Genomic DNA, 14,991 nt, shown 5'->3' on the forward strand with positions numbered 1-14,991 from the left:
CATTTAGAAAAATGGATGGTTCGTCAAAATATGATGGTGGAATGGTGAAATGTGATATATCTTCTCAGATTAAAAATAGCTAAATATATACAGGGTAGGGTGTCATTTATTAATTTGAAATACGCCTAAGGGTACTTTTACACTAGCGTTATTCTTTTCCAGTATTGAAATCCGGTAAAGGGTCTCAATACCGGAAAAAAACGTATCAGTTTTGTCTTAAAGCATTCTGAATGGAAAGCATTCTTTTTAGTATGCATCAGGATGTCTTCCGTTCTGTCCCTTGTACAGTATTTGACCAGACAAAATACTGGAACAATATGCACTTGCCGTATTCGGCATGAACTTCCATAGAGATGTATTAATGCCAGATCCGGTACCAAATGTTCCGGAAATTGCTGCATCGCCGGTTACGGTTTTCCGTTCTGCGCATGCGCCGGGATATAGGAGGAGCTGGTTTCGCTTTTGATCTTTGAAAAAATTTTAATGCCGGTTCCGTTAATCCGGATGACACCAGATGTGACGGATCCGGTATTTCACCAGATCCGTCTAACGGATCCAGAAAAAAAGGATATCAGTTTGCATACTGTTTACCAGATCCGGCAGGCAGTTTCGGCAACTGAACTGCCTGCCGGATTCTAACAATGCTAGTGGGAAAGTAGTGGGGGATAATTAGGCATATTTCAGGCGCAGATTGCAGTGCAATAGTTAGTTGTGCCGCAATCTATGGCTTATCCCTGCTCACGCCAGGTCTAAAATTGTGGGCAGGGAAGGGGATAGCCCGGCTGTTTTAGTTGTAGAAAAAGTCTAAATGTAAGACGGCTAGGAAGCTGGCTTACATTTAGACTGGCGCTGGATGCGCCGAAGATATCAAGAGGCCTGCCAGTTTAGGGGTTTATTAAGATCGGCGTCTAAAACGCCGGTCTTAATAAATGTGCCCCATAGTTTCCGTATCTCTTTTCCATTAAGGTTGACTGCCTTCCACTTTTCTTACAAATAATAATGTTTGATACGGACAGGAAAATGTTACATCTGCCGACCACCATGTAGCTAATTTTTGGAATTTACAACAATAAAACAGTTTGCCAAAGGGAGAAATATACCGTATTTTTCGCTTTATAAGACGCACCTGATGATAAGACGCACCTAGATTTTTGAGGAGGAAAATAAGAAAAAAAGAATTTGAACCAAAAGGTGTGCTTTTGGAGGGGTTTTGAACTAATGGTGTGCTTTTGGAGGGGTTTTGAACTAATGGTGGTCTGTGGATGACGCACTGTTATGGGGGGACCTGTGGGTGACGCACTGTTATGGGGGGACCTGTGGGTGACACACTGTTATGGGGGGACCTGTGGGTGACGCACTGTTATGGGGGGACCTGTGGGTGACGCACTGTTATGGGGGGACCTGTGGGTGACGCACTGTTATGGGGGGACCTGTGGGTGACGCACTGTTATGGGGGGACCTGTGGGTGACGCACTGTTATGGGGGACCTTTGGGTGACGCACTACTACGGGGGATGTAGCATCATATATAGCATCTTATGTAATGGGGGTCACTATTCACACAGGGACAATATACTGTGACACATATGATACTGTGACCAGCATAAGATGATCTTATGCTGGTCACAGTATCATGTGTCACAGTATATTGTCCCTGTGTGAATAGTGACCCCCATTACACCACAGGGCACACAGTAGACTTTATATGTAAAATCTTTTAATGGCTCTGCTTTCTTCTATACCAGTACTCACTATAAAAGCAGCAGTCCGGCCAGCACGTGACGTCACTCACTCAGTCAGTCACGCTCCTGCCAGCTTCATTAATGAAGTGGGAGGAGCATGACCGAGTGAGTGACGTCACGCACCGGCTGGACCGCTGCTTTCATAGTGAGTACTGGTATAGAAGAAAGCAGAGTGTAATGAAGCCGTTTTCATATGTAAAGTCTATAATCTTCAAGCAGTGTCTCTGCTTTAAACTAGGGCAATCCTCTGTAGTGCAACTCACTATGAAAGCGGCAGGCAGAGCGGCAGCGTAACCTCGCGATTCTCACTCATTAATGCTCCTCCCACTTCCTTCCCATGAATGAGTGAGAATCGCGAGGTTACGCTGCCGCCCTGCCTGCCGCCCTGCCTGCCGCTTTCATAGTGAGTTGCACTACAGAGGATTGCCCTAGTTTAAAGCAGAGACACTGCTTGAAGATTATAGACTTTACATGTGATAATTACCGTGAGCGGGGTCCGATGTATTACAGTACAGTGACTGCATCGGGCCCCGCCGCGAGTGTTGCCAGCCTCCGTCCCCTCCTCCCACCCCGCTGATACATTGCGGCTTGCGATGTATCAGCGTCAGCAAAGTAAACATGGCAGTGTTCGCTTTATAAGACGCACTGCCATTTCCCCCCCACTTTTGGGGGGGGGGAAAGTGCGTCTTATAAAGCGAAAAATACGGTATTTAAATAACCATCGCTGGCTCCTTTTGAGAAAAGTAGATCTTTCATTTAAAACACTATCCTCTATATCTAATATTTATATTTTATTTTATTTTCTGCAATTGTTATAAAGTTTTCTGGGACTTAGATATTGATAACCTGTTTTCAGAATATGTCATTAATAACAGATAGGTGGGGTCTACCACCTGGCACACCTCCCAATAAGCTTGTTATGGCAGCCACTGGAAAGCATACAGTGGATGGAAATCTCCATCCACTGTATAAATTCCAGTGCCAGGGTACTTCAGCTCAGCTCACATTCACTTGAATAGGAGCTGAGCTGCAGTATCCTGGCACAGCCACTACACTTTGCATGGCGTCTTCTGCTTCTTGTTCTGTCCACTGTATAATGGCGACTGCCCAAAACAGCTGATCAATAGAGTTGACAAGTGTTGGCCCCCACTGATTTGATATTGTTGACCTATTCTGAAGATAGGCCATTAAAGACCTGCAAATCCCCTTTAAAGAGGACCTTTCACCACTCCTGACATGCCTGTTTCAATACCTACTTGTATTCCCCATGTAATAACAATTCTAAAGCATCTATCCTTATGGCTCTATGTTGTTCCATTCCTTTATTATTTCTACTAAAAGTTATGAATCAATTGTACATAGGGGTGGGAACCAGTTGCTGCCATTTTCAGACTATGCAGTTACCCCCCAACTTGTTACCATCCCTCTGTGGTTCACATTCATGGTAACATTCATAACTTCTAGTAGAAATAATAAAGGAATGGCACAACATACTGACATAAGAATAGATGCTCCAGAATTGTGATTATACGGGGAATGCATGAAGCTATTAAAACAGGCATGCCAGAAGTGGTGAAAGGTCCTCATTAAAGAGCCTATGTCAGCATGATCAAAGCTATTAAACCAGGCATACTGTCTGGTAGGGTTAAGAATGCTGATTAAAATGATACTTTTGTCTGTATGCTAAACAGCTGCAAATGAGCATGTTGGAGCACCAGGGGGTGGGTCTGAATCCATGGAGCACTGCTTTTGTAATGCTCTGTGCTCTGCACACTCCCCCCCCCCCCCCCCCCTCCCTGATTGACAGGGCTAGACATGGGAGTGGAGGTGTTCACAGGAGAAGAGAGGGTTTTTTTTTGTCCGGCACAGGAGGCCAAGGGGGAGGCCCCTTTCAAAAATTAGCTGTGGGTTCCAGTCAATTCTAGTTCCGTCACTGCATGCCCATATCATATACACTAGTTACATCTAGCATTACCATAATGAGAAGAGTCGATTTCTATGTTTAAAAAGCTAATATACATATTACTGCTTTATTCACAAGTACAATATATGATTATAAAGAAACCAGTAATATGTGTTACCTGTCTTAGTATATAAAAACCACAGTCCTTAATGTGATAAGCCTGTAGCTTGGAGGAAAGTGGTCAGCCTTGCATATCGAGATCCCCAGTTTGAATCTTGGGAGAGACTTTTATATTTTTCTTCAGATATTTTTCTCTCTCTCATTTAACCTATAATAAAAGTATATAGCCTTACTATATTGAGAATAGTGTTTTGTATGCTTAGAAAACTAATACATCATACTGGTTACTTTATAATCATATATTGTGACTGTGAATAAACCAGTAATATGTTTTAGCTTTATAACCATAAAACAATAATGTAGTAAGGATATAGCCTTTTACTATGGATTTAAAAAAAACATATTTGAAGAAAAAATTTGATAGTCTCTGCTGGTACTTGAACCTAGGATCTCTATAAGCAAGGCTGACCACTTATCAGGCTATAGACTTAACATATAAAGAATAATGTTTTTTCTAAACTTAGAAAGCTAATATTCCTGGTTTCTTTATAATCATATATTGTGCCTGTAAATATACCAGTAATATGTATATAAGCTTTACTAACCATAGAAAACCTATCAATATCGTAAGGTTATAGTAAGAAGTCGATATGATATGTACTTGCTAGGACACAGCTCTAGGACACAGCTCTGCCCTCAGCATGCTGATGTCTAGCATTGGCAATCAACGGGAGGGAGAGTGTGCAGAGCATAGGGGGCTCCAAAGATTCAGCCCCACCCCCTGGTGCTCCAAAGTGCTCATTTGTATATGAATAAAAACTTTGATATCTCTGCAGCTATTTATCATACAGACAAAAGGGAAGAGGTATCGTTTTAATCAGCATGATCAACCCTACCAGGCAGTATCCTTGGTTTAATAGAGGCTCTTTAAATAAAGTATTATGTTATCTATGTGCAGCTTAGGTCGGATTGGGCATTTTATTTTATGAGGTGTTTTGGTGATATGTATGTACCCATTTTTGTGTTAAAAATGATTGAGTAAAAGGTAACGCAATAAAATATTATTTTGTCTGATCTATTGCACATTGAATTGAAATGACAATGATCAAGGGTCCATTGGTCGAATTAATTTATTTTCCGTGTGAAATGTTGGAAATGATCAATGATAATTGCTGTCCCAATGACCTCAATGGTGGGCAAGTTAATGTGGAGACAGATGGAAAATTCTATTTACACACCTACTGCATCAGTGCTTTAGTAATCCGTTTCATAATGGAATAGGCAAGAAACACATATGAACAAGTCCATAAGTAAACAGAGTCCAGCGTCCACATTGCGAATGTCAGAATTAGGGATGAGCGGATCGACTTCGGATGAAACATCCGAAGTTGATTCGCATAAAACTTCGGTCCAATAGTGCACGGAGCGAGCGCTCCGTACAGTATTAGAATGTATTGGCTCAGATGAGCCGAAGTTATTACTTCACGAAGTCTTGCGTGACTTCGGGTAATAACTTCATAGATTAATTTTTTCTATAAAAAAAACATTTCCCGAACTCGGGTTCAGTTCCAAGTGGTACCATATGCATTCTTACACATCACTTCATGGCCCAGGGAGTGTCAGAACTTTGAGTACTACTGCTCCCATACAGTCACACGCTCATGTATGGTACATAAATAAATTGGGAGAAAACGTATAGTACATAATGTGAAAAAATTTGAGATCTGAATTGCTTTCAATATAATTCCAATGCAGTACCTCAGACCTGGGGTATCTGCAAATTTTATTATGTATTGTTGTGTATTTTCATTTGTTTTAGCCGTATGTTCCAGCAGAGAAGTTATGGTTGGCAATGGTTGGTAGGAACAGGGCTAACCACCCTGTTCCTACCCTCTTCCTAGGACTGGGCTGATCCTACTTCCTGCCAGGAGAGGGAGTTCCTAAGTAGACAGCAAAGGTAGAGGAAGCACATGCTAGAGCTCCTACTCCTAGGGACCATATATTTAGTTCTCCTGTTACACCATCTTTCCAGAGAGATAATCAGAATCAAGCAGAAAGCATTAGTGTGCCAAAACAGCAGAGTGATCAGCAAAATCACAGCTTTACAGACACTGCTGCAGGTGTGGGACTATGTCTAAGACACCCATCCAAGCCTGTATCACACAGTGGACACTTATATCCACAAGCAACAGCAAGCAGCATTAAATTGCCACACAACCTGCCACCATACCCCGTCATCTGGTGCCAGATGTACTTTGTACTTAATACTTTGTACTTAATACTGCTGGATGTGCCACAAGAGAGATTTGGCCTGGTTCTTCAAACTACCTTTCTACTGCACCAATCCCAAGGAATCAGTGGCCTGAAAAGAGTACACCATGGCACAACATCTCATCAGGGCCACTACCACTCCCTCAGGGGCTCACTGCACCAACATTTTAGAAACTTGTAGAGTCAGCTGGATGTAACCAGAATGCTTAGTATTAGGTTATGGCCCCAAGTGCAGGTTTTTTATGCAGTTTTTGATGCCACATGAGTGGATTAAAAAAAGGCGAAATGTAGTATCTGCCCTTTTATGATCCACACCTGATTTTGGCTTTAAAAACTGCATATAAAACTGCACATGTGGCTGCACCCTACTGCATCATGAACATGGCAATATCAGGGCTCTCTAAAAGCTTCAAGATGTATGGAATTTTAATACAGTAACCAAAGTGGTCTGTGGGGCTATTCTGTACATCCATATGCCTTTAATTTCGTACAGAGGCCTACATAGGTTTTTTTGCATGAAATCCAACAAAACTAAAACCTGCCATTTTCCATCCGATGCCATATTCACAAACATATTATGGAGTCACACAGACTACGGTATATGTTGTCTAATCTCTAAGATAGTAAATAGGCAGAACACCAGGGTGTCCAGAGTTTCCAGTCTCATAAGTGCCCTAGGTCCTGAAAGGGCTAAACAGCCAACCTGCCAAATAAGAAAACTGCAGTGTTTATTCTCTGTGCGTTACATCACTATGTATTATGTATGTACTTTGGGGGTCTTTTATTAAAACCGGCGTTTTAAACGTCGGTCTTAATAACCCCTATATTTGGCAGTGAATCCGCCGAAGTTTTGAATCCGGCCTCTCCATAACATCGGTGTATCCAGTGCCAGTTCTAAATGTAAGACAGCTTCCTAGCTCTCTTAAAGGGAACCTGTCACCAGTTTTATGGTGTCCTAACTAAGGGCAACATAAATAAGTGACTGATTCTCTTAACAAAATGCTGGGTCACTTTCTTTAATTGACCCAGTCAATCTGCCAACATCTTGTATTGAAAAGCTCCAGCTGATAATGATGAGTCATGAATATTCATGAGCTCCTGACTCTCCCCTCCCACCTGCTGCTGAGTGACAGTTTGTTTCCATAGGAACCAGCAGCAGGTGGGCAGGGGAGTGGCTATAGCTCTGAATTAAATATACGCTGGACTCAATGACATCACGCTGGACTCAAATCAGCTCATTAGCATGCGGCATCTTTGTGTGTATATTATGAGGTAACCATCTGTCACACCAGTAAGTGAATACATCTAAGGTACTTTTTAGTAGTTAATGATGGTATATAATTTGTTAGATTATAATCAAATATCCACATGACAGGTTCCCTTTAAATTTAGACAATTTTCTACGCCTAAAACAGGCGTTGAAAATTATGAATGAGATGGGCCTGCCAGCCCGTCCCCTTCTCTGCCCACGCCACGCCCACTTTTTTAGACTTGGCGTGAGTGGGGAAAAGTTACAGATTGTGGTGCAAATAACCTTTGTGTTTTAGTTTTTAACTTTGTCCCTTTTTTATTATCCCTATCCAGTGACCTTAAATATTGATATACTCTTTACTTTGACATTACTTTGTTCATTCTCGCTGTTCTATGACATCCCTTTGTGCATTAGCCTTGCATTATGGTACTCTGCCTATTGTCTCACTGCTGTTATTTCACTGTGCCCTTTACTTCTGAACTGTTGCTGTGTTAGGGCTCTTTCACACTTGCGTTGTCCGGATCCGTCGTGCACTCGATTTGCCGGAAGTGCCCGCCGGATCCGGAAAAACGCAAGTGAACTGAAAGCATTTGAAGACGGATCCGTCTTCAAAATGCGTTCAGTGTTACTATGGCAGCCAGGACGCTATTAAAGTCCTGGCTGCCATAGTAGTAGTGGGGAGCGGCGGAGCAGTATACTTACAGTCCGTGCGGCTCCCGGGGCGCTCCAGAAGGACGTCAGAGCGCCCCATGCGCATGGATGACGTGATCCATGTGATCACGTCATCCATGCGCGTGGGGCGCCCTGACGTCACTCTGGAGCGCCCGGGGAGCCGCACGGATGGTAAGTATACTGCTCCCCCGCTCCCCACTACACTTTACAATGGCTGCCAGGACTTTAGCGTCTTGGCAGCCATGGTAACCATTCAGAAAAAGCTAAACGTCGGATCCGGCAATGCGCCGGAACGACGTTTAGCTGAAGGCCGGATCCGGATTAATGCCTTTCAATAGGCATTAATTCCGGATCCGGCCTTGCGGCAAGTGTTCAGGAATTTTGGCCGGAGCAAAAAGCGCAGCATGCTGCGGTATTTTCTCCGGCCAAAAAACGTTCCGGTCCGGAACTGAAGACATCCTGATGCATCCTGAACGGATTTCTCTTCATTCAGAATACATTAGGATAAAACTGATCAGGATTCTTCCGGCATAGAGCCCCGACGACGGAACTCTATGCCGGAAGAAAAGAACGCAAGTGTGAAAGAGCCCTTAGCCTTATGCTATGACATCAGTTTGTTTATTACTTCTATACTGTGATAAAACTGTCTGCATTATCTGTGTATTATGATGTTGTATTTATTATTACCGTATTGTGACATCACTATGGTCCTTATAAAGTAGCTGTGACATCACTGGGTTTTTTATCCCTGTTCTTTAAAATCTTCTTTGTTTTGTGACATTATCTTCTTTTAGGACAGCATTTTTGGTATTATCTCTGTATTGTTACTGCTGCCCTTTAGTATATTTCAATTGCTGATTAGTGGTAGTCAATGTCAGTGCATAACATTTGTGCCAAATTCAGATAGTTCCATCAAATTCTGATATATTCTGAGCAAAACACAATTTACTGAAGGAAAAATTACACCAAAGGACACTCTTTATAAGGCCTCATGCACACGACCGTATGTATTTTTCGGTCCACAAAAATGGATCCGCACAAAATACGGATGACGTCCGTGTGCATTCCGTATTTTGCAGAATGGAACAGCTGGCCCCTAATAGAACAGTACTATCCTTGTTCATAATGCGGACAATAATATGACATGTTCTATTTTTTTGCAGAACAGAAATACGGAAACGGAATGCACAGAGTAACTTCCGTTTTTTTTGCGGACCCAAAAAAAACGGAACGAACACTTAAAGAAAATAAGTTTGTGTGCTTGAGGCCTAAATGAGTGATTTCTCAGCATGTTCCTTTTCTTGGAGCACTCATACAGCGATCAAAATGTTTGAGACCTCACCAGCAAGACATATGTTAAACGGACAGGGCACTTGACTAGCAGTGTGCTGTTACCTGTAGTTCTACTAATTCCATTGTGTTTCAGCCAAGGTAGCGTGCACCTGCGTTCTCAAATTTACTTATTATGGAGGTGCTGGTTCGTTTGTTTTTCTTCGAAACATCTGCCTCCAATATTCCACATTTTACATCATAATATAAATTTTGTGGACATCAGACTGGGGGAATAACACGATGGTAACGCAACATAAATATCATAATACTCCTCTTTCCATACACAACCCCTTTGGCAGATATAAAAGAGGACATAGTACAGTCCTGATCAAAAGTTTAAGACCACTTGAAAAATGGCAAAAAATCATATTTAGCATGGCTGGATCTTAACAAGGTTCCAAGTAGAGCTTCAACATGCAACAAGAAGAAATGGGAGTGAGACAAAACATTTTTTGAGCATTCAATTTAATGTAAACAACGAATAAACTGAAACGGGCTGTTTTTCAGCTGATCAAAAGTTTAGGACCACACCTCCAAAAAAAAACGAAACCCCCCCAAAACAGAAATCTAACTTCCAAACATGAACTCAGTAATGAGTAGCTCCGCCGTTATTGTTTATCACTTCAAAAATTAGTTTCAGCATGCTGCATGATGCAAGCGTTTCCATGAGGGGAACATTTCTCCAAGTAGTGAAGACGGCCGCACGAAGGCCATCTACTGTCTGGAACTGTTGTCCATTTTTGTAAACTTCCCTTGCCATCCATCCCCAAAGGTTCTCAATTGGATTTAGATCAGGGGAACACGCAGGATGGGCCAAAAGAGTGATGTTATTCTCCTGGAAGAAGTCCCTTGTCCTGTGGGCATTGTGTACTGTAGCGTTGTCCTGTTGAAAAACCCAGTCGTTACCACACAGACGAGCGCCCTCAGTCATGAGGAATGCTCTCTGCAACATCTGGACATAGCCAGCAGCCGTTTGACGCCCCTGCACTTCCTGAAGCTCCATTGTTCCACTGAAGGAAAAAGCACACCAGACCATTATGGCGCCCCCTCCACTGTGGCGCGTAGAAAACATCTCAGGTGGGATCTGCTTGTCATGCCAGTAACGTTGGAAACCATCAGGACCATCAAGGTAAAAAAAATTCTCATCAGAGAATAAAACTTTCTTCCACCTTTGAATGTCCCATGTTTGGTGCTCTCTTGCAAAGTCCAAACGAGCAGTTCTGTGGCGTTCAAGGAGACGAGGTCTTTGAAGACTTTTTTGTTTTTGAAGCCCTTCAGTCTCAGATGCCGTCTGATGGTTATGGGGCTGCAGTCAGCACCAGTAAGGGCCTTAATTTGGGTCGAGGATCGTCCAGTGTCTTGACGGACAGCCAATTGGATCCTCCGGCTCAGTGCTGATGAATTTTTTTTGGGTCTTCCACTTGACTTTTTTGTTCCATAACCCTCAGGATCATTTAAGAAATTCCAAATGACTGCCTTACTGCGTCCCACCTCAGCAGCGATGGCGCGCTTATGCAGTTCAACAACCCGACCACCTTCAAAAAGGGAGAGTTTTTTTGCCTTTGCCATCACAACGTGTGACTACCTGACAGAAAATGACAATGGATCCACATCTTTGCAGAGATTTGGCCTTTTAAAGGCATGTGGTCCTAAAATTTGGATCAGCTGAAAAACAGCCTGTTTCAGTTTAATTGTTATTTTCAATTAATTGAATGCTCAAAAAATGTTTTGTCTCACTCTCATTTCTTCTTGTTGCATGTTGAAGCTCTACTTGGAACCTTGTTAAGAGCCAACAATGTAAAATATGATTTATTGCCATTTTTCAAGTGGTCTTAATCTTTTGATCAGGACTGTATGATCTTTTTGCACGCTTCCAGACCCATTCTGTGGGTCCTTTGTGAGTGGGTAAAAAATTAACAGGGATTAACAATTTGCATATTATTGTGTATTAAATAAGGCCCTTTTGTTTCACACTGTCTTCCAGCTCGCAATAAATACATTATGCATAATTAAAATACCTAGTGTCTTCCTTTTTAATCTTTCTGGTGTGGTTCCTCCTATTCCCAGCTCAATCCTCATTTCTGTAAAATGGCCACACTACTCTTATCTAACCAATCCAAGAGGGGAATTTCTCATACTACCAAAGCACAGTATGCATAGAGTAGTCTGAGAAGTTACAGGAATTAAGGAGGGACAGGGAATTGGAGGAACCCCAACAGGAAGACTTAAAAGAAGGGTACCAGGTATATTTTAACTATGTATCAGGCAGTTAGAATTTTTATTTTAATCCAAATTGTCGCTTTAAAGTGTAACTTGCGGGACCTGTTTTAATAACACTTGGGGTGGCAACCAACAGGCAAGTGTGAACCCCTGACTAAAGTATCATCTGCACAGTCCAAAGTTAATGTCATGTCTGCCTAGTTATGGCCATCCAATAGGATAAAATCTACTCTCACATTTAAATTGTACTGACGTTCTAGCCCTTTCAATGTACAGAAATGGTTACCTGGAACAACCATCATCAGGGAACTAAGATAACTAAAAAAGAGGAACCATGCAACAGTTACTAACTGGTGGCATTCCATGTTTTACTATAAGGCCCCCATGATTACTAATTTGTATATACACTTTTATGCTGGTAACAAAAGTTCATACTTGTCTCTCATTCACCTTCTTATCCTCATACTAAGAATAGTACACAAGCCAAGTGAATTATTTGATTATATTGACAATATCAGACAATCCCTACCTTTAATGGCCATCTCTTTCCTGCACCAATGGATGAAGTTGGATACATTATCCCTCGCCAAAAAGGTTCCAGGCTGCGCTGATGCATTGAATGTTACTCCAGATTTTGGTAGCAAAAGTTTTTTAGCCAAGTCAGTATATTCTGTACAGAATCCACCTGCTACCTCAGTCACATTGTTGGCATGATAACAAAGTAAAGTTCCAGTCTCCAGGACTTCAATGAAGTTCTCCACTGTTACATCCAGATTGTACAGATCCTTCAGCCACTCAGCCAAGTCTTCTTTCATGGCATAGAGGTACTGTTCACTGGATTTATATGGTCGGATACTACGGACACTGCCCCCTTGATGTGCTGACATTTTGAAGGTATCACTTTAAAGGATGTTTCTCTACTAAGAATGGACTCACATATACAATAATACCAAGTATTTTTTAAGCATCATCTTATCCAAAAGGGGATCGAGAGTCAGAAGCTAAAGCAAAGCCATTTTGTCATATCTGAAATACAAAACAGTTCTCATGGGAAGTTGTACTTGCAATGTTGTCCACCTGTGAAGTCAAAAGATATATAGCAATTGTTAAAAGGGTTTTCCGGGATTTTATACTGAGGACCTATTCACTTGAATGGGGCTAAGCTCCTCCTAGGCCACGTGAGAAATGAATGTGTTGTCACTCGGCCTAGGAAAAACAGAGATAATTTTGCAGCGTACACAGTTGATCGGCATGGGTCCTGGGTGTCGGACCCCCACCGATCAGATACTGATGGCCAATTCTGAGGATAGGTCATCAGTATAAAAATCCCAGAAAACCCTTTTAACTAATCACTTATCAGAAATATATCAATGTATGATTATTAAGTACTCTATGGGCCAGATTTATCATTAGCTCAAGTCAAAATAATGGAGTGAAAAAGCCGCAAATTTTTGCGCAATCGCTAAAACTGGGCAATGATAAAGAAACATTGTGAAGGAGTGATAATGGAGTCTAGAAGAACATACAAACGACATACGTGTTAGTTCATGCAGTTTCTGCATGCACATTCATAGATAAAACATAAAATGGGATTTTGGTACTGAAGGATTGATGGTTGTAGATTATAACTACAGAGTGAGGCTGGGTTCACACTTGAGCGTTTTACAGCGCGTTCAAACGCGCTGTAAAACGCTCAACACATGAAAACCAATGCTTCCCTATGGCCCTGGTTCTCACTTGAGCGTTTTACAGCGCGTTTGAACGCGCTGAAAAACGCCCTACGCTCAAACAAGTTCTTGAGCTTCTTTGGGGCGTTTTGACGCGCGTTTGTGGCCATAGGACACTGCAGTCAATCACACAAACGCGCGTCAAACGCGCGTTTACTATTGCAAAAAACGCGCATACAAACGCGCGACAAAAACGCGCGTTAAACGCGCATATCAAATACGCTCAGGTCTGAACCCAGCCTTAGGCTACATGCACACGACCGCTCCGTTTCTTGCGGTCCGCGGATCCGCAAAAAATGGAAGCTGCCCGTTTGCCTTCCGCAATTTGCAGAACGGAACGGACAAGAATAGGACATGTTATATTTTTTTTGCGGGGCTACGGAACGGAGTGCTGTCCGCATCTTTTGCGGCCCCATTGAAGTTAATGGGTCCACATCCCAGCCGCAAAAACTGCGGCTCGGATGCGGACCAAAACAATGGTCGTGTGCATGAGGCCTAATGTCAATAAAATAGTTTCATTTGTAATACCTTTTGTTGTGTATTCAGTTTATGATGTAAAAACTCTCTATCAAGAGTAAAAGGATGGTGTCCTTAGGCTTTTTGCATTTTTTGAGTTTTTTTTTATGTTTCACAGACATCTATGGGAATTATTAAACGTAACACAAATATGTCTTATATTGTAGTGGCATTTTTTGACACGTATTTTTATTTTTTTCATTGGAATTTCCTAAAAATTGCGGCATGCTCTGGGTATGATGTTTTTCCTTCTTTTTCTGATGGTTTAGTCCCATAGACATCAATTTTTTTGCCTCTGCTTAAAAGGCAAGGTGCATTTTTTTATGGTGTTTTTTGCATGCCATTTTTTTTTGCCAATATATTTTGTTCATATTGCTCTACAGAGGAAGTGACATTAAATGGATACATACTTTCCTATGAGAAAAAAAATATAAGACTTGCAAAAAAGCTCAATTAATAGCCGCATGTGCGTAAACATACTCTTATACCAAAAACACCAGAAAGACACTTAACAAATGTCTAAATAAACATTTAACAAATGTTGCACAAGAAAGGTATTTTTGGTTGGATTTTTTTTTTACAACAAAAAAATTCACAAGAAAAAAAATGTGTGGCAGCACCCTAAAAGGCAATAAAAAACTGTCTACATAGGACTTAAAGTAGAAATGTATATCATGAACCGAAGATGGGCAATTCTGACAACTTTTTGCACTATACATAACTTCTTAAATACGACCAAGCTTGCTTCCAGTTATTTCTTTTGAAGTACAAACCTGAGATCTCTTTGGACAGCCCACATGCCAGTATCCTGTCTATGGAGGTCCCATTTCATCTTTTGCTGAGCGCGAGGACGTCCTGTAGCGTCATGTACAGACAGCAGAGAATATTCCCCAAATGACAGTGGGGGGAATAGCTATTCTGAAGGAGCTGCTAAGTGTTTTGTTTCCTTACCAATAGCTTACACATTTCTCCTTGGTGACAAAAAGCTTGCTACAAACACTCCCTTTTAACCCTCATAGAGCCACATGCCTTGTAGTCCTGGCTGGGAACAGTATTTGTCTGAAACAAAAAGGAAGCTTGTAAAGTGTGTAACCAGCATGTAGTCTTCTTCCTTTAGGAGTTAGGTGGTTAAATGACTGATCACCTTCTTAAGATGTATTCATGACAGGTTGGTGCCTTATTTCTTTGTAACCTGAAGTGTAGTCTATTAAACTACATTTGATATAAGTTCTGATCT

The 14,991-nt window shown here is 41.7% G+C and overlaps 1 protein-coding gene across 2 annotated transcripts in view; it reads right to left on the reverse strand.

Annotated features, from left to right (window-relative positions):
* The window catches only part of GAS2L2 (growth arrest specific 2 like 2), a 53,070-nt gene extending 38,426 nt beyond the window's left edge, over positions 1-14,644 (reverse strand). Inside the window, exons 1-2 of one of the 2 annotated variants that reach the window (XM_040421937.1) lie at positions 14,528-14,644; positions 12,041-12,588 (exon numbers count right to left, since the gene is read on the reverse strand). In XM_040421937.1, coding sequence (XP_040277871.1) covers positions 12,041-12,398 — 358 coding nt within the window. In that variant the 5' untranslated portion in view covers positions 12,399-12,588; positions 14,528-14,644. The remainder of the gene's footprint in view (positions 1-12,040; positions 12,589-14,527) is intronic. The other variant, XM_040421938.1, reaches the window with a different exon arrangement.
* Between the last annotated feature and the right edge of the window lie 347 nt (positions 14,645-14,991).

This window comes from Bufo bufo, chromosome 3 (assembly GCF_905171765.1).
Source record: "Bufo bufo chromosome 3, aBufBuf1.1, whole genome shotgun sequence".
NCBI classification, from domain to species: domain Eukaryota; kingdom Metazoa; phylum Chordata; class Amphibia; order Anura; family Bufonidae; genus Bufo; species Bufo bufo.